The sequence below is a fragment of the Pan paniscus genome, chromosome 21, assembly GCF_029289425.2.
Source record: "Pan paniscus chromosome 21, NHGRI_mPanPan1-v2.0_pri, whole genome shotgun sequence".
Taxonomy (NCBI): domain Eukaryota; kingdom Metazoa; phylum Chordata; class Mammalia; order Primates; family Hominidae; genus Pan; species Pan paniscus.
Window position 1 is genome coordinate 38,504,825 of NC_073270.2, and position 26,112 is coordinate 38,530,936.

Sequence of the window (26,112 nt, forward strand, 5' to 3'; positions counted from 1 at the left end):
TTGCCAAGGTAACTCCTCATCTTTCATGGTAAGTGTCATTTCTGGGAAGCTTTTCCACACTACCTAGGAGAGGTCATGTCTCTTGTGGTGTGCTCTTGGAGCAGTACTCGAAACCGAAGTATTGAAATGCCTCTAGACCTGTTGATAAACAGCTCCTGCCCCAGCTTCCCCACCCATTCTTCCCTGAACGTCTTACTGGGTTTCAGCAACTAACTGGGTGAGATTTGGCCTAGAGGGACCTCTAGGCCCCTGCTCCACACAGTGGAAGTACCATCAGCCCACCACATAATGTCCCTGCCTAGCATTGAGCCTGATTTGTAATTTAACAAGGATTTGTGTCATTAATTGTGTCCACTTTGCCTCCCCTGCCAGTCTGGAAACTTTAAGAGGTCAGAAGCTGTGTCTAGTTTTCGTTTTTATCTCTTAGAGACGGAGTTTCACTCTGTTTCCCAGGCCTGGAGTGCAGTGGCGTGATCTTTGCTCACTGCAGCCTCGAACTCCTGGGCTCAAGCGATCCTCCTGCCCCAGCCTTCCCAGTAGCTGGAACTAAAGGCACGTACCACCATGATCAGATTGTGTCTGTTTTTTTCACCAGGGCCTGATTGGTCAGGGAAAATATTTGTTGAATACTTGAATAAATGATACCCAGACAAAAAAAATCAGCTTGAAATCTGGATCTACCTCTGACACTGAGTGAGTCAATTGGCCTCTTTGTTCCTCAGTTTCTTTCTGCTGTAAAGTGGTGCAGTTCCTCTTTTTTTCTTTTTTAGACGAAGTCTGACTGCAACCTCTGCCTCCCAGGTTCAAGTGATTCTCCTGCCTCAGCCTCCCAAGTAGCTGGGATTACAGGCGCCCACCACCATGCCCGGCTAAGTTTTGCATTTTTAGTAGAGATGGGGTTTCGCCATGTTGGACAGGCTGGTTTCCAACTCCTGACCTCAGGTAATTCATCCGCCTTGGCCTTCCAAAGTGTTGGGATTACAGGTGTGAGCCACCACGCCCAGCCCAGTTCCTCCTTCAGCCAAGGCTCTCTTGAGAATATAAGGGCCAGGTGTGGTGGCTCACGCCTGTAATCCCAGCACTTTGGGAGGCCGATGCAGGTGGATCTCTCGAGCCCAGGAGACCAGCCCAGCCTGGGTAACATGGCAAGACCCCATCTCTTAAAAAAAAAAAAAAAAAAAAGAGGGAGCGGGCAAGAGAGAATGTATGTACAGCCATTGGGAAACAACCCGGAACAGGACTCAGGAGGTCCTTGCTCCTGTGGGCTTTACAGGAGACAGACAGTAAAGGCACAAGATGCCTTCTTATGGTACTAAGAAGAAAATATGCCGCATGATATTGCAGATGGGGGAGCGGGGGTGTCACAGAACGTGACTTTTTTTTTTTTTTTTTGAGACAGAGTCTTGCTCTGTCGCCCAGACTGGAGTGCAGTGGTGCAGTCTCGCCTCACTGCCACCTCCGTCTCCTGGGTTCAAGTGATTCTCCTGCCTCAGCTTCCCAAGTAGCTGGAATTACAGGCACCCACCACCACGCCAGGCTAATTTTTGTATTTTTAGTAGAGATGGGGTTTCACTATGTTGGCCAGGCTGGTCTCAAACTCCTGACCTCAGGTGATCCTCCCACCTGGGCCTCCCAAAGTGCTGGGATTAAAGGCGTGAGCCACCGCACCCGGCCCAGAAAGTTGACTTCTAAGCGTTTCCCCAAAGTGTCTATTAGGTATCTTTATGATTCAATAACCCATTCTTACAGAAATTAATTGTAAGCCTGGGAGCGGTGGCTCACGCCTGTTATCCCAGCGCTTTGGGAGGCTAAGGCGGGAGGATCGCTTGAGGCCAAGAGTTCGAGACCACCCTGGGCAACACAGCGAGACCTCCATACATCTCTAAGCAAAAAAAAAAAAAAAATTCATTGTAAAAGCAATTTTATTTTTGGTTACTGCCATAGGGATTTTGTAACTGAGTCACACCGGGCCGAGGCGGGACCTCATTGGCAGCGACCGACCACGTGCCGCAGTCGCCCCGGCGGTCGGGGCCCCGCCCCTCGGCTACCGTTCTGTGGATCAGGGGCCGATCTCCGCCCCCGGCGCGCGGCTGAGTCCCTCTCTATAAAAGGAGCCGGCGGAGGATGACGAGCCTTTACGTCGGCGCGTAACGAGGGGGTGCGTGTGAGGTCATCGCGCGGGCGGGCGGGCGGGGTCTGGCGGTTTGAACGAGACGAAGACGGAACCGGAGCCGGTTGCGGGCAGTGGACGCGGTTCTGCCGAGAGCCGGTGAGCCGGCTAGCGGGCCCGGGGGGTGCGGCTGGGGGGGCGGCCGCGTGGGCCAAGGCCGGGCGTGCGCGGGCAGGCCCTACGGGCAGCGCCAGGGCCGTTCCACACGGCGGTGCTGTTCGAGCCGGGTGGGGGAAGGGCGGGGCCGTGACCCGGCGCGCGCGGGCTGGGCCTGGGGGCGCGCGCTGCGCTCTGCTCAGGGGGCGGGGTCTCGGGCCGGAAGTGGGGGGCTGCTGCTACGCGGGGTGGGGGCTTCTGGGCCGCCGCTGAGGTGTGGTCCCTGCGCTGCAGCGACTGGAGGTCCCAGGGTGGTTGGGCCCTGGGAGGGTGTGGGCGAGGTGGGTCGTCCTGGGAGCTCTGGGGACGCACATTGTGGGAGGCCGTGTTGCCTGAGGGCCGAGAGATCGGGTGGTGGAGTCAGACCTGGGTTGGGTTCCGTGCGGTGTGACCTTGGACAGGTGCTTTAACCGCTGTGGATCTCAACTTCCTCATCTGTAAAACGGGGACAGTAATACTACCCACATTAAACTCTTAGCGCGATGTATGGCAGAAAGTAAGCCAGCTCTTGGACTCCCTCCTTTCTTCAGTGTGTGTTTATTGAATGCCCACTAGGTGTTGGGCACCGTGCTAAACCCTGGCTGTTTTCCCGGGAACAAAGATTTGCTCTCCAGGAATCCACATTATGATGAGCAGGAGGACAGTATAACGGGATGGTATCAACAGTGCTAGTTCAGTCCCTACTTCACAGTTGCTCTCGGATGCTGCAGGGCAGAGCTTGACCTCTGCCCCATTTTGGGGATGAGGATCCTGGGGCCCATTGAGGGAGGTTATGCTAGGCCGGGCATCCGCTTCTCCGATGGCATGTCTCTAACAGTAGTAATGATAATAGCAGCTCTTTGTTAGTTGGGCACTTGTTTTGTGTCAAGCACTGTTAAGTGCTCCATGTGGCTTTATGTCTTTTAATACTAACACTGTCTTTAAGAGAGATTCTCTTCTTCCTTTTTTTTTTTTGAGACAGAGTTTTATTCTGTCGCCCAGGCGTGCAGTGGCACCATCGCTCACTGCAACCTCCGCCTCCCGGGTTCAAGCGATTCTCGTGCCTCAGCCTCCCGAGTAGTCGGGATTACAGGCGCGCGCCACCAAGCCCGGCTAATTGTTGTATTTTTTAGTAGAGACGAGGTTTCGCCATGTTGGCCAGGCTGTTGTCGAACTCCTGACCTCAAGTGATCTGTCCGCCTCGGCCTCCAAAGTGTTGGGATTACAGGTGTGAGCCACCGCGCCTGGCAAGAGAGATTACTTTCATTTTACAAATAAGGGGTCTGAGACTCTGAGAGGCGGAGTGTCTTACGCAGCCCAGCAAGTGGCTGAACCCCCACCTGGGACTTCAGTGTCTAGGCTCTTAACCTCTTTATTACACTTTCCCCCTGAGGTCCAGAGCTACACATCCAGATGTGCCCTTTGTGGTGGTGCGTCAAAGTGCCTAGCACAGTTTTTGGCACAGAGGGAAGCTTAGGACGTGATGTGCCTTTTGCTTAAGTGTTTTCATGTAGATTTTTGTTTAATCCTTACCACCACTTTGTGCAGAGATACTGTTTTACCCATTTTACAGGATGAGCCATTTGTGATGCAGGAAGATTAAGTGACTTGCCCACGGTCACATAGGTCCTTTCTGGTGGCACCTCCTTCCCCCTCTTTACATAGGGCTTATTGTGGTGCCTTGAAAGTAATAGAGTGCTTTAGAGCCAGCGTTGAATTTGTATAGGTTTGGGATCTTGCTAGGAGAGCTGCTGAAGGAAGAGAGATTCCTGGGTAGGTTTGAGGGAGCTTTTTCATGGTGGTGGTGGAAACCTGGATCAGGAAGCCTTGTAAGGGTGAGATTTGTGTGGTAGTCATGGGTCTTCCATGGCTGCCAATGATGGAATTGTGAAGGAAGGGTGAGCTGGAGCTCTGTTTTGACTGTCAGGAGGAGCCAATTAATTGATTGAGTCGGTGGATGTTCATTGTACATCCACAGGGTGCCTAATCCATGTATTTAGTGGCTGCAGCGTTTGTGGAGCACGTGGGACCAGGTATTAATGTACTGCTAATGAAAGTTTTAAATTATATGATGATGAAAGGCCATTAACGTTTTTTGAGCTGGGGTGTGGTCAGGAGACACACATGGCTTTACCAGCTGCTTAGATTTTATAGCAGCGTGATGCACACGATACAGTATATATAGGAATGTCGCCATAATAGATAACAGGTGCTCAGCTGGGACCATGTCTTTTTTGTTTGAATGTCTCTGGTACCTGATTTTGCGCACAGTATTTTGTTCATTCAAGGATTTTAAACAAGGGAGACACTTGCTGTGATTTGTGATTCAGGAAATTCTCTCTGGTTTGCTGTGTAAGAACAGATTGACACAGACAAATTTGAAGACTGTTGCAGTGCATCTCCGTGCGAGATGGTGCTGGCAGGTCTCAGGCGCACTGTTTTTGGCATTGGAGATAGGAGGATGAGTGAGACAAGGTCCCTACCCTGCATCTTGTTTGTTAAATACCTCTTAAATTTGATGCCATGCCAAATATTTTATGTACCTTATCTAATTTAAACCCTTCTATGACCCTTTTCAGATAGGTGGCTTTAACTTGTAAGGGAACTGAGGTACGTTGAGTTTAACTTGCCTAAGATCACACAACTAATGAGTGACTGCCTCACATTCAAACCCATGTCCTCCTGGCTTGAAATCCTCAGCTATTTGCATCGAGTGGATTGCTTCCTGGCCCAAATCTGGCTCGAGAATGGTTCAGAAATAACGAGATAATGACAATTCATTGTGGGACTTCCTATCATAAAGGTTTGAATGAATTGCTCTGGAAACATAGGGATTAATTTCCCAGTGGAGTCAGTAACTAAATTGTGTTGGTGTCTTGCATAACATGGTTTTATCAGCTGATTTGGGGAGGGTAACAGTGTTGATGATTTGCTTTCTGACAAGTTTATATAGACACATTTTTCTCTCTTTGACGCTGTTCTGCCAACCTGAAAATAAGTAGTGAGTGCTTGCTATGTGCAAGATACTATGAGGTGCCTGGGAGATGTGAGGGCACGCAGACCTGGCAAGTTATTGACCTCTACAGACCTCAGTCACCCCATAAAAAGGGGACTGGATGGGTGGATTTGCCTCTTCTGGCTGTCACATTCTGTGGCTTGGTGAGTCAGGAGGCTTGCAGCAGCTTAGTGCAGGAGACTGATGTGGAAAGACCAACTCTAGTCACTAGGTGGAGGGAACGAAGTACCGTAAGAGAGCAAGGGGCTGGGATCTCAGGATTGTTCCAGATTGCTCTGCATCTTTCCCCTGCCCCTCCCCACTGGTAATGTTGCTGTCTTATGAAATAAAGAAAATTGTAAGTGTCTAGATCACTATGAAGTCTCTGGTATTTCATAGTGTGTCCTCATGGTGACTGCCCAGGGATTTGATTTAGATCTGGATTAGCCTGCCTTTATCTTGAGTCTTCCCTCCCTACTGTCTGTTCTCTACTAGTAGTCAATGTGATCTTTTTCAAACTGTAATGAGAGCAAGATTCTACCGCACTTAAAACCTGAAAGTGCCTGGGTGTGGTGGCTCATGCCTGTAATCCCAGCACCTTGGGAGGCTGAGGCGGAGGATTGTTTGAGGCTGGGCCGCAAAATGAGACCTGGTCTCTACAAAAAATTAAAAAATTAGCTGGGCTTGGTGGTGACCATCTGTAGTCCCAGCTACTTGGGAAGATGAGTCAAGAGGATGGCTTGAGCCTGGGAAGTCAGGGCTGCAGTGAGCCGTGATTGTGGCATTGCACTCCAGCCTGGGTGACAGAGTGACACCCTGCCTCAAAAAACAAACCCGACAATGGATTTCTTAATCCTAACCCCTTCTGTTCCCACCTCAGGCTCTGCTCTCCTTGCTCACTGGGCTGGAGAGCCCTATCTTTAGAGCTTCGTGTGGTTGCTTCCTTCTGATCCTTAAGCTCAACTGTTCATCTCAGAGAGGCTTCCTCTGACCACATTCCGTAAACCCCGTTGCATAAGTGGTTGGTATGAAATGATGTTTGTTGGTGTATTTGGTCAGTGTCAGACTTTGCACCACTAGAATGTGAACTCCCTGTGGACAGGCACCTTGTCTCTTGCTTTTCTGTATCCTGGTCCCTAGAACAGTGCCTAGCACACGCTAGAGCTAGTAAACATTTGTAGAATGAGTGACGGTTGACTACACTGGTGCTCATAGACAATAACGCCCACATTTACTAGCATTTGAAAATTAGACTCATTGCTGTGTGTTTATTGTTTTGAATTTGAAAGCCTAGCAGAAAAGGGAGGGAAGAGAATGTGGAGGCTGGGGCTGGGCAGGCTTGCCTGCCAACCCCAGGGCCTCTCTTGTCCTCACCTATAAAATGAGGGACATGAAGTGAACCTTGCAGAGGGCTGTCAGGGTTAAACAACAAGTGTCCGTGAAGTATCTGGCACTTAGGCCCACAGATGCCCTACCATTGCCAGGTAGCTCTGCAGAGAATTAACTACGAGGATTCTTCACCTGTAAGGTCATTTGTTACTTCCTTTTTAATATCTAGGTATTGAAAAGCTGATTTACTTTTTCAATTATGAAAGAATTTATAGTTTTTTTTTTTTTTTTTTTGGAAATAGGATCTCACTGCCTCAACCTCTTGGACTCAGGCGCTCCTCCCACGTCAGCCTCCCAAAGTGCTGGTATTACAGGCATGTGCCAGTGTGCCTGGCCTAGGTATAGTCTTTAAGGAAAATTTGGGAAGTAGTGAAAACTATAAATAGGAATTAATAAAAACCCATCGGGCCAGGCGTGGTGGCTCACGCCTGTAATCCCAGCACTTTGGGAGGCCTAGGCGGGTGGATCACCTGAGGTCAGGAGTTCTAGACCAGCCTGGCCAACATGCTGAAATCCTGTCTCTACTAAAAATACAAAATTTAGCCAGGCATGGTGGCATGCGCCTGTAATCCCAGGTACTTGAGAAGCTGAGGCAGGAAAATCGCTTGAACCTGGGAGGCGGAGGTTGCAGTGAGTTGAGATCGTGCCATTGCACTCCAGTCTGGGCAACAGAGCAAGACTGTCTCAAAAAAAAAAAAAAAAAAAAGAAACAAACAAACAAAAAACCATTATCTGAAGAAAATTGTAAACATTTTGATATCTTAATGGGTAACTTTGGGCTGATGTTTTCTAAACAGAAAGCATTCTCGTTTATGCATCTGCCTCCCATCATAAAAGCACTTACTCATCCCTTTATTTAGTGCCTCTTGTAGTTTAGAATTGTATATTAATCACATTAAAATGGGGCCTCAATTTTAGTCTGGCTGGTGTTGGGCAGTTCATTTCAGGTCACGTTTGTATGTGGAAATCCAGATTCTGTGGCTGGAATCTTAGTGTCTCTCGTTTGGCCTCATGGGGAAGAAGGTGAGGCTTAAAAAGTCAATGTACCTAGGCTGGGCGTGGTGGCTCACACCTGTAATCCCAGAACTTTGGGAGGCCAAGGTGAGTGGATCACCTGAGGCCAGTAGTTCAAGACCAGCCTGGCCAACATGGTGAAACCCCATCTCTACTAAAAATACAAAAATTAGCTGGGTGTGGTGGTACACGCCTGTAATCCCAGCTACTCGGGAGGCTGAGGCAGGAGAATCACTTGAACTTGGGAGGTTGCAGTTGAGTCGAGGTCGTGCCACTGCACTCCAGCCTGGGCGACAGAGTGAGACTCTGTCTCAAAATAAAATAAAATAAAATAAAATTGCGTGTTCCTACAGGTTTGCTTTTGGGGACTCTCTAGGAAACACTTGACCTTACTTGCATGCCTAATGTAACACAGGCCCTTCTCTTTTCTTCCCATGCTTTAGAAGATGGCAGTGAACGTATACTCAACGTCAGTGACCAGTGATAACCTAAGTCGACATGACATGCTGGCCTGGATCAATGAGTCTCTGCAGTTGAATCTGACAAAGATCGAACAGTTGTGCTCAGGTAAGAGAAATCTGCTGGATCATTTTTCTAGGAAAGCCTGTAGGTTTTTCAGGAATGTGAAGGCCTGTATCTGACTGCAAAGCCACACAGAGAGGTTCAGGGTCTTTGTTAGGGCCACCCTGTTTCTTCCTCTCAGCCCTGCCTTTGCTTCTGCTTCAAAAGGAACTTTTTTTTTTTTTTTTTGACAGAGTCTCGCTCTGTTGCCCAGGCTGGAGTGCAGTGGCGCGATCTCGGCTCACTTCAAGCTCCGCTTCCCGGGTTCACACCATTCTCCTGCCTCAGTCTCCTGAGTAGCTGGGACTACAGGCGCCTGCCACCACACCTGGCTAATTTTTTTGTATTTTTTTTAGTGGAGATGGGGTTTCACCATGTTAGCCAGGATGGTCTTGATCTCCTGACCTCATGATCTGCCTGCCTCGGTTTCCCAACGTGCTGAGATTACAGGTGTGAGCCACCACGCCCGGCCTTTTTTTTTTTTTTTTTTTTTTGAGATGGGGTCTGGCGCTATTGCCCAGGCTGGAGTGCAGTGGTGCAATCTTGGCTCACTGCAACCTTTGCCTCCCGGGTTCAAGCGATTCTCCTACTTTAGCCTCCCAAGTACCTGGGACTACAGGCGTGCATCACCACACCTGGCTAATTTTTTTGTATTTTTAGTGGAGACGGGGTTTCACCATGAGGTCAAACTCGTGACCTCAAATGATCTGCCTGCCTCAGCCTCCCAAAGTGCTGGGATTACAGGCATGAGCCACCATGCCTGGTTGGAACTATACTTAAATAAAGAGTGTGCTCTGGCCTGCAGGTCCACCATCTTCTGCTCTAGAGACTGCATTCTGAGGCCTGAAGCTCAGCCCCGACTTCTTGGTGTCTATTATTGTGCATCCAGATTGCATGTTTTATTTGAGGACAGTAATTGTATTAACTACTGTCTACTGTTCTAGTTTTATGTTCATCAGTGGCATTTCTTATTCCCAAGAAGTACAAGATCAAAGTCTAGCAAATATCATTTCAGCCACAATTTTATGGAACTACTGTTTAACAATAATTTGGCAAAGATGTAATGATTTAAAGTCTCGGTGTGGTGGCTCACGCCTATAATCCCAGCACTTTGGGAGGCTGAGGCAGGCAGATCACCTGAGGTCAGGAGTTCAAGACCAGCCTGGCCAACATGGTGAAACCCCGTCTCTACTAAAACTACAAAAAAATTAGCCGGGGGTGGTGGCAGGCGCCTGTAATCCCAGCTGCTCTGGAGGCTGAGGCAGGAGAAACGCTTGAGCCCGGGAGGTGGAGGTTACAGTGAGCCAAGATCGCACCACTGCACTCCAGCCTGGGTGACAAGAGCGAGACTCCGTCTCAAAAAAATGAAAAAGAAGTAGTGATTTAAAACAAGAACAAAAACATGGTCTCTTTCTATGTATGCTAATCGTATGACGTGGGAAACTAGAAAGAAGAAAACAAAAAAATGCCTTATAATTCCACTATTCAAGCCGGCTACTGTTCACTCACTAATCATGAGCCACTGTGCCTGCCCTGGATCGATCTTAAATTACTGCCATTGCTTGGCCGGGTGTGGTGGCTTGTGCCTGTAATCTCAGCACTTTGGGAGGCCGAGGCGGGTGGATCATGAGGTCAGGAGTTCGAGACCAGCCTGGCCAACATAGTGAAACCCCATCTCTGCTAAAAATACAAAAAATTAGCCGGGCTTGGTGGCACGCACCTGTAGTCCAGCTACCCGGGAGGCTGAGGCAGGAGAATCGCTTGAACCTGGGAGGCAGAGGTTGCAGTGAGCCGAGATGGCGCCACTGCACTCCAGCCTGGGTGACAGAGTGAGACTCCATCTAAAAAAAAAAAAAATTTATTGCCGTTGCTTATAGGATTTTTTCTTTTTTTTTTTTTTGAGTTCAGCTTCTGCCCTTCCTTGTTTTATAGCTGGGTCCTAGTCTCGATCTTAGTTTCATTGACTTGTCTTGTTATTTTCTTGGTGAGGTGTATTTAATCTTGGTTTTATGGACGGTCAGATGGAGGCTACGTGTGAAGCTGTACAGTAACACAGTGGTGCCCAAGAGTGGTGTTTATTCAGCATTAGTTACTTTGCTGATCATAGACAACAGGCTGTTAGCCTTAGATCTGTGCTGTGTCCCCCCCACCATTTTCTATTAGTTTCCTCATTATTCATTTCCCTATCCCCATTTGTGTGAGGCTTTTAAAGCACTTGTTTGACCTGTGTTCTGTGACTAATGTGAGGATGAGGTCATCCTAGTTTTCACTGGAGCCAGCTTTTTACCAGCAATTCCCTCTAAAATTTACCTTTTTCTGTAAATATATTCCAAAGTCTATTTCACTTAGTTAATTGGAAAATGTGATCTTTAATGTTTAGATAAGTTGTATATGTGCTGATCGGGCTCTAGGTTTATCTCATTCAGGCAGAGAGCTGTTGTAGACAGGACTGGGCATAAAGAGGCTTCAGTCTGCTCTGAGCCATGTGACTTTTGACAAGACCCTTAATGTCTTAGTTCTTCATCTGTGAACTGGGGCAGCGATACCTGGCCCACTTGTTGGCCAGTGTGAGAATCACCTATAATAACAGCTCTCAGATAACTGACTGTGTGCCAGACCCTGGAAATGAGTGCAGGTCATTTGATGGGGGCACATCCTCCTTTTACAGATGAGGAGACTAACCCTGGGGCACAGCTTATGTATTACAGAACCTGGTTTTGAACCAGATCTTTCTGAGCACACAGCCCACATGCATCCTGCTGCATACTTGTTATATCTTTTATAGAAACATTTGGAGGGGATTAAACAAATGTAAATTACAAATGTAAATTACATACAGTTAATTATAGTGATACTGTTTCACTATAAAGTCTGTGAGGTTTGTCAGTTGTTTTTTTTTTTCTTTTTGAGACTGGAGGCTGGAGTGCAGTGGCGTGATCTCGGCTCACTGCAACCTCCGCCTCCCAGGTTCAAGCGATTCTCCTGCCTCAGCCTCCTCAGGAGCTGGGATTACAGGTGCGTGCCACCTGTAATTTTTGTATTTTTACTAGAGACGGGGTTTCACCGTGGTGGTCAGGCTGGTCTTGAACTCCTGACCTTGTGATCCGCCCACCTCGGCCTCCCAAAGTGCTAGGATTACAAGTGTGAGCCACCGCGCCTGGGCGGTATGTCAGTTTTGTCTCATGTCTGCTACTTTTCCCAAATAAAGTGCTTTTTCTCCCTAGGAAAGGGTAAGTGCAGGACACTTAACTGTGATTTGTAAACAAACTTGTTCATTCATAACTAGTCTTCTTGAAAGCCGTATAAGATGTCTCTTGGAGTATATAGATGGTTGCATTGTGTTTCACATTGGTGTTTAGAAAATGAGGTCTTGCTTCCAGTACGAGAGCAGACAGGATGAGACACAGACATTGTCTCTCTGAAGAAGGCCCGCTGCCAGGGGTTTGGAGTCAGAGAAAGTGAGGCTTCTCAACTCCTTGTGCTTACTGAGGCCCAAGGAGAATTCCAGGAGCTTTTGATGCTGGTGCCAGATCCTTCCTAACCTCATCTCTGATGAGCAGAGGATCTAGCAGACCAGAGTTCCCCACTAAACACAGCTTTACAAAGTAGGAATACATTTCTTCCTTGAGAGGGCAAAGTGCTGAGGTCCTTTGTTAATGCGCCTGCTGCCTGTGAAGTGGCCAAATTTTGTCAGCAGTGGGCTCTCCTACCCCCAACAGTGAGCTGAGCCTTTGCTTGGCTCTGGTAGAGGGAGATTAGGCAAGGATAACTTTCAGTGAAAGATTTGGCAGGTTGTTTCAAGATTCATTAATACATTCTGTAGTCTCCGTAGTTTGGAGAGCTAGTCATCAAGTATTTTGGAAAGATAGTCATCATGAGGAAAAACCTGGTCAAAGAGAATGATTTTTATGAGAGCTTTTTTTTTGTCAGAAAGGGAGTACTGGTTGCTTTTGTGAATTGTTCCTGTGTTGCATTCCATATTCAGGCCCCTCTGCATTTTCTCAAGAGCACAGCTTGGTCCTCTGCACATGTAGAGGGGCCTCACTGAATGTATTCGGCTCTCCCCTTCTCCTCCTTGTCTTCTCCTTCCAGCCTGGCTTCCTTTATGGGTTCCTTCGCAGCAAAGGTGTTGATGTTCCCAGGCAAATGGTAGATTCCTTTCTCCTCAGCTTAATGTGGGGCCCCGACAGCCCTTGAGTTCATGTAAGACAGCTTGGCGATCTTGCTTCTGCTGCACTGCTAATGACATGGTCCTCCTGCTCTGGGAGTGTGTTATCACACCTGTAACCAGGCCTCTCCCAGCTCAGATCTGGTCTGATATTTCTGTTTATGGGATACTTTTGCCCTACCTGTCATTACTTAAAATCTCAGCTTTGTTTTCTCCTCAGGCTAGCTCCCTTTTCCAGGTACTCCATTTGGGGCCATGATTCCATCTTTCTTCCAGTGTCCCAGGCCTGAGAAGCATCTTTTGAGGCTAATTCACAGTTTTATTTGTCTTCTGAAAGAGCTTCTAGATCCAGCCCCTTCTCAGATTGCTCACTGCTGCTGCAGTGGCCTCCTGACTGAACACTAAGTTCCCTCTAAGTTCCCAGCCCCCACCTTCCCTTTTGTTATATTGCATAAGTCTGCAGCCTTTCTGAGGGACTGGTTTTATCAAGTCACATTTCTGATCAAGGAAGTATCTCTTCAAACATTTATTTTTTTTTTTGAGGCGGAGTCTCGCTCTGTCGCCCAGGCTGGAGATCTCTGCTCACTGCAAGCTCCGCCTCCCAGGTTCTCACCATTCTCCACCTCAGCCTCCCAAGTAGCTGGGACTACAGGCGCCAGCCACCACGCCCGGCTAATTTTTTTGTATTTTTAGTAGAGATGGGGTTTCACCGTGTTTGCCAGGATGGTCTCGATCTCCTGACCTCGTGATCCGCCTGCGTCGGCCTCCCAAAGTGCTGGGATTACAGGTGTGAGCCACCGCGCCCAGCCTCTTCAAACATTTTTGCCTAAGTCTTCAAGCACCTCCTTGATTTTTCCCTTGCTTTACATAAAGCAAACCAAAACAGAAGATAGGAAGCTCATTTTCTTCTGATTATGAATAGTTAGGTCTTCATTAAAAAAAATTAAAGGCCAGGTGTGGTAGTTCATGCCTGTAATCCAGCACTTTGGGAGGCTGAAGTGAGAGGATCACCTGAGCCCAGGAATTTGAGACCAGCCTGGGCAATGTGACAAAACCTTGTCTCTAAAAAAGAAAAAGAAACATGAAGAGAGTCATACTCGCATAAAAGTCTATCAGGAGGACTGGATGCCAATATTTATGTAATTGATTCTTTCTCTTTTTAGAAATAGGGAAATAAGAATGTTTCTTTCTTTTTTTTTTATTCCTGTACAATTTTGGTAACCAGTTTCATGCATAAGTTGTTGACTTTTTTTTTTTAACTCCTGTGCAATTTTGGTAACCAGTTTCATTCATAAGTCATTGTCTCTTTTTTGTTGTTTTTTTTTGAGACGGAGTCTTGCTCTGTCTCCCAGGCTGGAGTGCAATGAATGGTGCGATCTCAGCTCACTGCAACCATCGCCTCTCGGGTTAAAGCGATTCTCCTGCCTCAGGTTCCCAAGCAGCTGGGACTACAGGCATACGCCACCACGCCCGGCCAATTTTTTTGTATTTTTAATAGAGACGGGATTTCATCATGTTGGTCAGGCTGGTCTCGATCTCCTGACCTCAGATGATCTGCCCGCCTTGGCCTTCCAAAGTGTTGGGATTACAGGTGTGAGCCACCGCGCTTGGCCAATTTTTTTTTTTTTTTTTTTAATTGTGTAAAATAGTACTGGGTAGAATACCACTGTGGATATAGTTGCTGAATAGATCGTCTTCTATTTGGGTTTTTAAAAAAAGTTGGTCCGTTTCAAAAAAAAAAAAAACAAAAGAATGCCCTCAGTGTACTTTTGTTGGATGAGTAAATAGTCACCTCAAAAATCAAGGCCTTAACCTTCTGAAGATCCTTTCTTAATTAAGAATGTCACCCTGGTCACTGAAGTGCCCCTGCTCTCCTTTATGTTGACTTTCCAAAAATAACGGTAACCGAACATGCTGGAACCAGCAGAGAACTTGTTTGGCCTGACCTCAAGTAAGTTGAATATGCATTTTATGGCAGTCTTGAATTCTGCAGATTACTTATTACTTAACCGCTGGTTTAGCTTCCCAAGCTTGTTCCTTTGGCAAATTAGCCCTGGAAGGGCAGTAAAGTACACAGTGAAGCCTGCTGTGAATTAGGAGAGTTCAGTTTGTCGGCATTAGAGAAATAAACTTCCTGGAAAGTTTAAGCAGTAATAAAACACTTTTTGGAAAAAAAAATGGGCAAGTGGGGGAAGGAATGAAATGGGATGAAATATTGCAATAATTTATTACAGTAGTCTCTTTTTTTTTTTTTTTGAGACGAGGTCTCTCTCTGTCCCCCAGGCTGGAGTGCAGTGATGTGATCATGGCTCACTGCAGTCCTTGACCTCTTGGGCTCAAGTGATCCTCCTACCTCAGCCTCCTGAGTAACTGGAACCACAAGGGCATGCCAACACGCCAAGCTAATTTTGGTATTTTTTGTAGAGACAGGGTTTCACCATGTTGCCCAGGCTGTTCTCGAACTGCTGGACTCAAGTGATCCACCTGCTTCCCTAAGTGTTGAGATTACAGGCGTGAGCTACGGTGCCTGGCCTTATCATAGTAGTCTTTATTTATTTATTTTTGAGCCAGAGTTTCGCCTTTTTTTTTTTTTTTTTTGAGACAGTGCAGTGGCCTGAGAGAATCGCTTGAACTCAGGAAGTAGAGGTTGCGGTGAGCCGAGATCGCGCCACTGCACTCCAGCTTGGCAACAGAGCGAGACTCTGTCTCAAAAAATAAATAAATAAATAAAAAATTAATAGAGGAACACAAAAATGTCTTCTATTCAACTTTGTTAATTAAATGACGGGTTGGCCGGGTGCTCTACAAAAAGAATAAAAAACTAGTTGGGCGTTGGTGGCACGTGCCTATAGTCCCGCTACTCCAGAGGCTGAGGTGGGAGGATCACTTGAGCCTGGGAGGCAGAAGTTGCAGTGAGCTGAGATTGTGCCACTGCACTCCAGCCTGGGCGACAGTGAGACCCTGTTTCGAAAAGAAAAGAAATGATAGGTTAAATGTATTTAGAGATGTAAAAAGCCCAGGGAGACAGACGTCTTAGGGAAAAAAATGTTTTTTAATCTAGATCAAGGATGGATCTTGGAAATTGCCTCCTGAAGAGGAGGGTATATCTTTGTGAAAAATCAGAAAATGTCACTTCTGTTATTTTCTTTTCTGTATTTTAGGCATTCATTTTTGTTTCTAGTGGTCATTTTATTGTCATGATGATTACCAATAAAGAACAGGAGTTTTAAAATTTTGTAGAAACACTCCTTTTCTCCTTGTTATAGGCTTCTGGGTTGCAAGTATGTTGTAGAATATATGGGGTGAAAACCACAGTCTTGTTACAGATTTTAGAAATTGACTTCACATGAAGTCAGTGAAGCTTTTGGTTTTTGTAGGTCTACTTCACAATTTTAAAAATTGTGTTTGGTTTAAGTGGGTCTGGGAAGAAGTTCACCCTGCTTCTTTAATTGTATTTTTCTGTTGCCGTTGTTCATTCAGGGGCTGCGTATTGTCAGTTTATGGACATGCTGTTCCCTGGCTCCATTGCCTTGAAGAAAGTGAAATTCCAAGCTAAGCTAGAACACGAGTACATCCAGAACTTCAAAATACTACAAGCAGGTTTTAAGAGAATGGGTGTTGACAAAGTAAGTAAATGTTATCTTTTATTGTGGTTAATGTTCCTTAATGATCGTTACTAAGGAGGTAGATGCTAGCTTATGACTTTGGACATTTTCTTTTTTTTCTTAATTTATCTAGTTAACTTTTCTCAGTTAACACAGAATTTACTGGGAGCAGTTTGCCCCTACCTTCTTGCCCCTATTCCCCTTGCTTGTTTCTTTCTTCATCGTCTGTGAAGTTAGTAACTGTTTAGAGGAGTCAGCCTGTAAATTTGTACAGTGATTTTTATTTTTAAAAAATTCCTGTGTAATCTCTAGTAGTCTGGAATCTAACTCTCTTAATCTGGATTTACTTCTGTAAAAGCATACTGTATGTAGAATAGTTCCAGTAGAGAAGATTCTAGGCCAGGCGTGGTGGCTCACACCCGTAATCCCAGCACTTTGGAGGCTGAGGTGGAGAAGATTCTAGAAATACTTGCTTTTTATAGAAGGTTACAAGGAGGCTCCGTGGTGGGTGCTGGAAAACTCCTTTCTGTCCCCAAAGGTTTTTGAAGGTAACAGAAACATGGTCCACCAGGCATGGTTTAGCACAAACATTTAATGTTTAGCACAAATATTACCTCTGTTTTAGTAGATAATAGATTAAGTAGTTTATCCTTTCCCCCACCCTTGTGAAGGGGTTATCCTTTTAAGCCATTTTTGGGGGGATAACTTTTTTTTTATGGCAAAGGTAGTAACACCCCCAATTATCTTGCTGGTGTGTCTGGTTTTTATTTATTTTGAAATCAGGTTTTTTTTTAATTTTAGTTTTGTCTCTACAATATATAAAATAGGCATTTATAGTATAAGAATATCACTTACTTTCCAGGCATAGTTTAAATAGAGTTCATATACAGTAATTTTGCATTCATTATTATGGAATTTTATTTTTTGAATATGGAAAATGTCTAAAGTATATAAAAGTAATAATAGTGTACAAACAATAAATAGTAAATAGTGTAATGATCCCTCATGTAACTCAATTAACCATTGAGTTAATTTTGTTTTATATCTAATTCTGTTAATTTTGTTTTATATCTAATTCTATCCTATCCTATGTATTCTGGGTTATTGAAGTGAGTACAGAGGTAATATTTGTGAATGTTTCAGTATCATGCAAAGTAACTTTTAAAAATTATATTTGTCAGAGGGGTGGATATATTATTGGATATATTCTTTTTATAATACATTGCAACTGGGATCTTTGGAGATTAAAAGATAGGTAAAAGCCAGGCATGGTGGCTCATGCCTGTAGTCCTAGCTACTCTGGAGGTTGAGGCAGGAGCATCACTTGAACTCAGGAGTTTGAGGCAGCAGTGAGCTATGATTGCAGCATAAGACTCCAGCCTGGGCAACAGAGCAAGACCCCATCTCTAAAAAAGATTAAAAAGTTAAGTTGTGGCCAACACTTCAGTGATTTGAATACTTGAAAACACAGTATTCTTGTATAATAGAAATACTTACAGGGTCCTTATGTATATTTGTTATTTTTTGTGTGTGTGTTTTTATTGGTGTTTTTTTTTTTTTTTTTTTTTTTTTTTGAGATGAGGTCTTGCTGTGTTGCCAGTGCTGGTCTAAATTCCTGGACTCAAGCAGTCCTCAAGATAGCTAGGATTGCAGGTGGGCAGCCCTGCCCCCAGCAAGCATGTTTTAATAGGATTTGGAATTACTTGGAAAACATGTCATTTTGTAAAAATTTATCCTGAGACTGATTCTGCATCTTGATCTATTTTCAGGTTAGAATTATTCTTTTTTCTTTTGTTTTCTTTTCTTTTCTTTCTTTTTTTTTCTTTTTTTTTTTTGAGACAGAGTCTCACTCTGTTGCCCAGGCTGGAGTGCAGTGGTGCAATCTCAGCTCACTGCAACCTCCACCTCCCGGGTTCAAGTGATTCTCGTGCCTCAGCCTCCTGAGTAGCTGGGATTACAGACGTCCGCCACCACACCCGGCTAATTTTTGTATTTTTAGTAGAGACAGGGTTTCACCATATTGGCCAGGCTGGTCTCGAACTCCTGACCTCAAGTGATCTACCTGCCTTGACCTCCCAAAGTGTTGGGATTACAGGTGTGAGCCACCACGCCCGGCCCAGAATTTTCTTGAACACAGTTCATTGTAGATGCCTTTGGTTGGTTTGTGCAATGGATTTTTCTTCCCTTTTCTTAAATGGGGTCTCTCTCTGTCACCCAGGCTGGAGTGCAGTGGCACAGTCTCGGCTCACTGCAACCTCTGTCTCCTGGGCTCAAGCAGTCCAATCTCAGCCTCCCAAGGAGCTGGGACCATAGGCGCATGCCACCACACCTGCCTAATTTTTTTGTATTTTTGGTAGAGCCTAGGTGTCACCATGTTGCCCAGGCTGGTCTCAAACTCTTGACCTCAAGCAGTCTGCCCGCCTTGGCCTCCCAAAGTGCTGGGATTACAGGCATGAGCCACTGTGCCTGGCCTGTGCAATGGATTTCATGCTTTGTGATAGGCACTGTGGCCATGCAAGTTATATAGCGGACCTACTCTTTATAGCATAATGCACTTTTGTATCACGTCTTAGGATGTGCTTGGATGGATGTGTGTATGTGACTTATATGGTACTTGTTCCTTTTTTGTTTCTGATTCCTTTTCATACATTTGAGAGAGTGGGGAGGGGTTGGGAAGTGTAGGTACTCTTGAAGGCAAACTGCATGAAACTTGCTTTATAAATTTAGGGGCTTAGCCCTAAGGTCTCTAAAATATTTTTTTCTCCTTTTGGCAGAGCTTTATAATGAATTGATGCATGGACTAGTTTGATGCTTGCCAAAAGCCTCTTTTTGGGGGCTAAACAGTTGTTTTTCTCTGCAGATAATTCCTGTGGACAAATTAGTAAAAGGAAAGTTTCAGGACAATTTTGAATTCGTTCAGTGGTTCAAGAAGTTTTTCGATGCAAACTATGATGGAAAAGACTATGACCCTGTGGCTGCCAGACAAGGTCAAGAAACTGCAGTGGCTCCTTCCCTTGTTGCTCCAGCTCTGAATAAACCGAAGAAACCTCTCACTTCTAGCAGTGCAGGTAAAAAAAACAACCCCAAAACGTTTCCAAAAAATAGCGTTCCAGATATTCATTCAGCATTCAACTAGAATTTTTTTCAGTAGCCGTAGGCTTAGGGATCTTAAGAAATATAATCCCAGGCATGTGGCCAGAGTATGGATTTTGGCATCAGGCAGATAACTGTGTGTGTCCTTAGGTGTCTGTAGCCCTGTGTAAGCAACTTCAACTCTGCCCCACAGTTTCCTCCTCTATAAAATGGGAATTTTAATACTTGCCCCAGAGGGTTTTTGAAACTTGAACAAGTTACTGTATGCAGTTTTGCCAAAGCTCTAGAAACCCATCAGGCTAGCTCATGTAAGAGAGCATTAGTTCGTTCCAAAACAAGGGCATTTTTACAGAGCCCTAGGATGGGAAGTTATACCAGAGCTGAACTCCTTGAAGGAGGTGTGTAGGTCTCTCAGGGACTGCTCTTGGCTGTCTGTGTTATTCTCTCTGTAGACCAGCTTCCTGTGTATACTCACAGCTTCCCTACCTGCCCTAGAACTTTAGCTGCTAGGTGACTTTGGCTTGCCATGGTGCTAGCAGAGTCGGGGGCGGGGGTAGGGGAGAGGCTGATTTTACATACCTTCTCAAAAGGGTATGGGCTTGGTAGCTTTCCCAAGATGTGTTTACATTAGTATAGAATGTGTATATTTTGGGGCAGGGTAGATATTCTACAGATGCTAATTTCTTCTTTTCCAGAGGATGGCAAGAATATTAGTTAAGGTTTCATAATACCTAGAGAGAGGCTTGTTCATCTGATAGAGAGGGTAGGTTGAGTGCTTTCTAAATAGCTTAATGGAGAGACAATTCGCATGCCATATAATTATATTTTTATATTTAAAGTATAAAGTTAAACGGTTTTTAATATATTCAAAGAATTGTGTAACTATCACTACAATCAATTTTAGAACATTTTCATCACTCTGAAAAGAAACCCTGTGCTGGGCGCAGTGGCTCATGCCTGTAAATCCCAGTGCTTTGGGAGGCTGAGGCAGGCAGATCACTTGAGGTCAGGAGTTTGAGACCAGTCTGGCCAACATGGTGAAAACCCATCTCTACTGAAATACAAAAATTAGCTGGGCATGGTGGCGCATGCCTGTAATCCCAGCTACTCAGGAGGCTGAGGCAGGAGAATCGCTTGAACCCAGGAGGTGGAGGTTGCAGTGAGCCAAGATCGCACCACTACACTGCAGCCTGGGCGAGAGAGACAGACGCTGTCTCAAGAAAAAAAATAGAAAGAAACCTTGTACATAGTTAATAGTTGTCACTTCCCACTTTCCCCAGCTTTACCCCCTCCCTCCAGCCCTAAGCAACCACTTATCTGCTTTCTGTCTCTGGATTTGCCAGTTCTAAACTTTTCCTATACATGGAGTCATAGAGTATGTGATCTTTTGTGTCTGACTTCTTTTGCTCAGCCTGCTGTTTTCAAGGTTCATCCATGCCCTAGCATGTATCAGTCCTTCATTCTTTTTTATTGTGGAATAATATTCCATTGCATGCCTATACCTCATTTGATTCAGCAGTTCATGGTCTTTTGCGTTGTTTCCCACTTTATGGCAGATAGGAATAATGCTGCTGTGAACGTTCATATACAGCTTCTGTGTGGACCTACAAGTTTTGATTTCTCTCAGTTACAGACCCAAGAGTATATACTCTGGGAGCAGAATTGCTAATTGCTGTGCCATGTGTTAACTCTGTATTTAACCTTTTGCAGAACTGCCTGTTTTCCAAAGTGCCTCAGCTCTTTACATTCCCATCAGCAGGGTTCCCGTTTCTCTAGATATTGAGTACTTTTTATTCTTTACCTGTTTAGAATGGGAAACTACATAGATAACCCCGTGCATTTCATATTTCAGATGCTGCTACCAGTTGAGTGGAGATGTGCATTAAGCATTTAGTCTTTGGGATAAATGTGCTAGAGAGAGTCATCCAGAGGAAATGCGTATTACTGTGGGTGAAAGGCCTTGTGATTATAGTTTGGGGTGTTAGGAAGATGAGATATTTTCAAACCTGGCATGTAATATGCAAACTTTACAAAATAATTGCTAAGTAGGTGAATTATCAGTGATATGTATACCTTGAGGTTTAGCCCATTCTTGATTATTTTTACTTGTAGATAGGTTGGCTCCTTTACTCCTTTTTTCTTGTCTTTGTCTGCTTTTGGCTGTAAATACTGAGAGACGTCTATAAATACTAGTCAGTGTGATGCTTTTCTCTCCTCACTCTTCTAAACTCCTTCTAAAAGGTAAGCAGAGATGAAGATTTTAAAGCAGTTCATGGGAAGAGCAGGCTCTCCTGCTCTTATGGATTCCCTCCCTCTTCCACTCCAAGGAGTCTGAGGTGAGGAGTTAGGAGGGACCTAACTTTCCAGATGGGGAGCAGTGGGCACCTGGCAACAGCCGAGACTGTGTGCTCATGTCTAGCGTGAAGTTTGCCTTTGCTCTACGAAGCTGGATTTGGTTTGTAGATGTGTTAACTAAATCTTAGCTGTTGTAACCAACATGAAACAACCGGTTTGTGGATTTGGTCAGAGCTGGGTTAAGGTGGATCATCTCTGTGCACCAGAATGACTGTACCCCTTTCAGATGATAGTCCTGTTCACCGCAGTGGAGAAAAGACCTCACTGAAGGACTTATTCCCAGCATGAAACATCATGACAGAAATTGGTACTTAACTCTGCTGCCAGGATAGAAACCACTCAGTAGGCAAATGTGGGAGTGTTGTCTTGCATGCGGGGGCTCTCTAGCATTGGTTCCCTTCACTGAACACCTGTGCAAGGCAGTTGGTCACAGCTTCTCCATGTTGTCTTGTGGATTTTTTGTTTGTTTGGGCTGGAATTACTCCTTTTCAAAAACCTGTGCTCTCTTTTTCAGCTCCCCAGAGGCCCATCTCAACACAGAGAACTGCTGCGGCTCCTAAGGCTGGCCCTGGTGTGGTGCGAAAGAACCCTGGTGTGGGCAACGGAGACGACGAGGCAGCTGAGTTGATGCAGCAGGTGGGCACCCCTGTGTTTAGCACGTGAGTCACCTCGGGGGATAGGATCCTTGCGGTGGCCGGGGTGCCTTATCCGTGTTCTTAAATGAACACCTGCCTTGTTTGCTTGCCAGAGCATGTGACACGTGTGAGCCTCAGGTGCTGTGCGGGGAGCATGAACGTGGAGATATAAGAGAGAGATCAGGTGTGCCTGGGCTCTCTTAGTGTGGCAGAAGCCTGTGCTCGGAAGCCAGTGCTTAGACTAGAATCCCGTTGAATGTTTCTGGAATGCTGCCAGGGACCTGGGATTTGGAGAATGAAAGATAAAGGAGGTCTCCTTTTTGAATAATTTAATAAAAAGGATTCCGCAGTCTCTCTGCTGAGTCCTAGGCTGGGGTCACTGGAGATTGGAATTCAGAGTGGAACTGGTATGAAAAGCCTGTGGCTCTTCTAGTTCTGTTCTTAGTAATTGGGTGATTCGAAATGTCTTCTTCAGGAGTAAATGTCCTTAAGGCACCTGTCAGAGGTCTCTGCGGATCAAAACAAGTTTTAGACTTTTAGACATTTTCCCACTAATCCTTGTAATTGGTTGGTTTGCTTGCTTTCAGATGATTCTTTTTGTTAATTCTATTTTTTAAATTTTGTTTTATTAAAAAAGTTTTTTTTTAATAAAATAGAGATAGGGTCTCACTATGTTGCCAAGGCTGGTCTCTAACTCCTGAGCTCAAGTGATCCCCCTGCCTCAGCCTCCCAAAGTGCTGGAGTTACAGGTGTGAGTCACCACGCCTGGCTCCATTGAAAAAATCTGGGATGCTCTGTGATTCCAGTGAGTTTGGGATTGCATCCTTTTACTTTTCTAAAAGCCAAGTCCTGAAACTTGAGGGAATTGATTTCTAATGCAGAACCTCTCATGACCCACACTCAGACTTCTAAGAGATCAGGACAGTGAGAACCTGCCCCAAAATCACATTTCACTTTTTTATTTTTTATTTTCTTTTTTTGAGACGGAGTCTTGCTGTGTCGCCCAGGCTGGAGTGCAGTGGCGTGATCTCAGCTCACTGCAACCTCCGCCTCCCAGGTTCAAGGGATTCTTCTGCCTCAGCCTCCCGAGTAGCTGGGACTACAGTCGTGCGCCACCACGCCTGGCTGATTTTTGTATTTTTAGTAGAGACAGGGTTTCACCATATTGGCCAGGCTGGTCTCCAACTCCTGACCTCAGATGATCCACCTGCCTTGGCCTCCCAGTGCTGGGATTACAGGCATGAACCACTGCGCCTGGCCCACATTTCACTTTTTTGTTCTTTCATTTGTGTGTGCCCCGTGGTCTTAGGTGCCTTGGGAGTGTCCAGGTGACTGGGTCACCGTCCTCATCCTTGGAGTGGGTGTGGCTAACTTGAGCACCCGCTGGGGCTGTTACTTTGAAGTACAGAAGCCTCGGAGAACAAGGAGAGACTTCCTGTAACTATTTCAAGACATGGATTTCAAACACAGGAAGCAGTTTCAGAAAGAAATACGAGAGAGTAAAGAGTGGTTAATGTTGAGGCTGGGTAGCAGCGACTTGATCTGTGCACTCCGAGAGAGGGTGCCAGGTTCTGCAGTGTGGCTGCTCTCTGCTCAGCTCTTTTTTTTTTTTTTAAAATTATTATTATTATTATACTTTAAGTTTTAGGGTACATGTGCACAACGTGCAGGTTAGTTACATATGTATACATGTGCCATGCTGGTGCACTGCACCCACTAACTCGTCATCTAGCATTAGGTATATCTTCCAATGCTATCCCTCCCCCCTCCCCCCACCCCCCACTGCACAACAGTCCCCAGAGTGTGATGTTCCCTTTCCTGTGTCCATGTGTTCTCATCCGCTCAGCTCTTATCCTGGGTGATGGAGCCCAGGCTTGGGGTTCCATAGATTGGGGGAGAAGTAGGAGTGGCTCTGTCAGTTAACTTCTATCTGGACAAGTCAGCCTCTCTGAACTTACTGCCTCATGTGTGAAGTGGGGCTGACACTTGCTCACAGCAGTTGAGCAGATTATATGAGCTGAATGTTAAGTGCCTGGAATGGTGTTTGTTGCCAATACCACTGGGATAAATGTCAGTGGATAAAAGACTGTGATGATTATGGTTCTTGTTCATGGTCTTGATAGAGTAGAATAATGTTCTTTAAAAGTTCACAGGAACCAGTTTTTTTTTTTTTGGCTTGTGTGAAATAACACGCGTAAATGGTCATAACAAAAGTAGCTAACATTTTATTTATTTATTTATTTATTTTTATTTTTATTTTTTTGACACGGAATCTCACTCTGTCGCCCAGGCTGGAGTGCAGTGGCACGATCTTTGCTCACTGCAAGCTCCGCCTCCTGGGTTCACGCCATTCTCCTGCCTCGGCCTCCCCAGTAGCTGGGAGTACAGGCACCCGCCACCACGCCTGGCTAAGTTTTTGTATTTTTAGTAGAGACGGGGTTTCACCGTGTTAGCCAGGATGGTCTCGATCTCCTGGCCTTGTGATCCACCTGCCTCAGCCTCCTAAAGTGCTAGCATTACAGGCGTGAGCCACAGTGCCCAGCCGTAGCTAAGATTTTAAAAGTGCTTATGTCATGCACAGTGTAAGCACTTAATTTCACTTTCGCAGCAACCCTGTGAGGTTTTACACATAAGGATAATAAGGCTTGGAGAGGTTAAATAACTTGAGCTAGGATTTGAACCCAGGTATACCTGTCTCCAGAACCTAGATCAGTCAGTCCCTGCTGAATGGGGAATTGAGGAAGAGGTTATTTGATTTATCTAAGGTATACAGATGTTTCTTTTCCTTGCACCCACCTTTGGAAACTGTAAGTACTCACCAGATAATGACTCTGGGCAAATTGCTGCTAAGCATTAATGAGAGTACCAAGGCATGGGAGATCTGACCTAGACCTAGACAGGTTTGATACACTTGGAGAAGATGGACTTGGTGCCTGCCTGTGATCAAGTCCTAGATGAGGGTTACGGAAGGCAAGAACCACAACTCTTATGGGGGAGAGTGTGATTGGGGTCTGAGGAGGCTTCCTTCCCTGAGAGGGTGACCAGAATTAGCTGCTTTGGATGGTCGGTGTTGTAGAACTTCAACAGTCGAGGTTGGGAGGGATTGTGGTCTTGAAGAGGCTTGTAACTTTGTTGCATGTCCATCGGTGCTGGGGAACATTGAGAGGCTAAGTTTGCAGAGGCTGAAGGTCACTAACCAGGTGCTTTGTTGATCCTGGAAGGCTGGGATCAAATGCTCATACCCAGCTGGTTCAACCCTGACATAGAAGTACTGTGTTTGGCCTGCACAGAGTTTTATTTATTTATTTATTAAATATAAAGGATTTGTCTCCAGGTTGTCAAAGTCCTTCCCATACCTGTTACCACCTCTCTGGGCTCATTTACATTATCTGGCCCCTCCTGAAAGTTTTTGCATTTGCAGCCCTTTGTAAATATGGAAAATGGAGCCACGTGGGCTTGTCAGGCTATGGGAAAAACAGTGTATCTGCACACACTACCTTGTGGTATTCGTATCCTTGGGAGATCTGCAAAGATTCTACATTCCTAAGTCGTCCTGGAGAAATTTACTTTTAGTTGATTTTAGTCCAAAGCAGTGCTGTCCAATGAAGGTAGAAGGTGAGTCAGAAGTGTGAGCTACCTGATTTACATGGTCTAGTAGCTACATTAAAAAGAATAAAAATAAATAGGTAAAATTAATTTTAGCAACACATCATCTAATATGTAAAAAATAATACTCCAGCATATAATCAAATATAAATAATGATCAATGAGCTGTTTTACATTTGAAGACTCTGCTAGGTCTTTGAAATCAGGTGTGTATGTGATACTTGTAGCTCATCTCAGTGGCACTGGCCACGTTTAAGTGTTTATATAGACACATGTGGTTGATGGCTACTGTGGCCAGTGCAGGCCTGAAACACTGACTTGGGGCTTCTTAGGTTATAACTATTGCTTTACCTCAAGATAAGGTTCTAAGAGTGATCTTAATTACT

General features: G+C 45.3%; 1 protein-coding gene across 2 annotated transcripts in view; it reads left to right on the plus strand.

Annotated features, from left to right (window-relative positions):
• The first annotated feature begins 2,054 nt into the window (after positions 1-2,054).
• Positions 2,055-26,112, plus strand: part of MAPRE1 (microtubule associated protein RP/EB family member 1) — a 30,594-nt gene continuing 6,536 nt past the window's right edge. Inside the window, exons 1-5 of one of the 2 annotated variants that reach the window (XM_003814734.5) lie at positions 2,055-2,269; positions 8,147-8,270; positions 15,913-16,058; positions 18,898-19,105; positions 22,000-22,121. In XM_003814734.5, the coding sequence (XP_003814782.1) occupies positions 8,150-8,270; positions 15,913-16,058; positions 18,898-19,105; positions 22,000-22,121 (597 nt within the window). In that variant the 5' untranslated portion in view covers positions 2,055-2,269; positions 8,147-8,149. Of the gene's footprint in view, positions 2,270-2,473; positions 2,608-8,146; positions 8,271-15,912; positions 16,059-18,897; positions 19,106-21,999; positions 22,122-26,112 lie in introns of those variants that run through there. The other variant, XM_055104473.1, reaches the window with a different exon arrangement.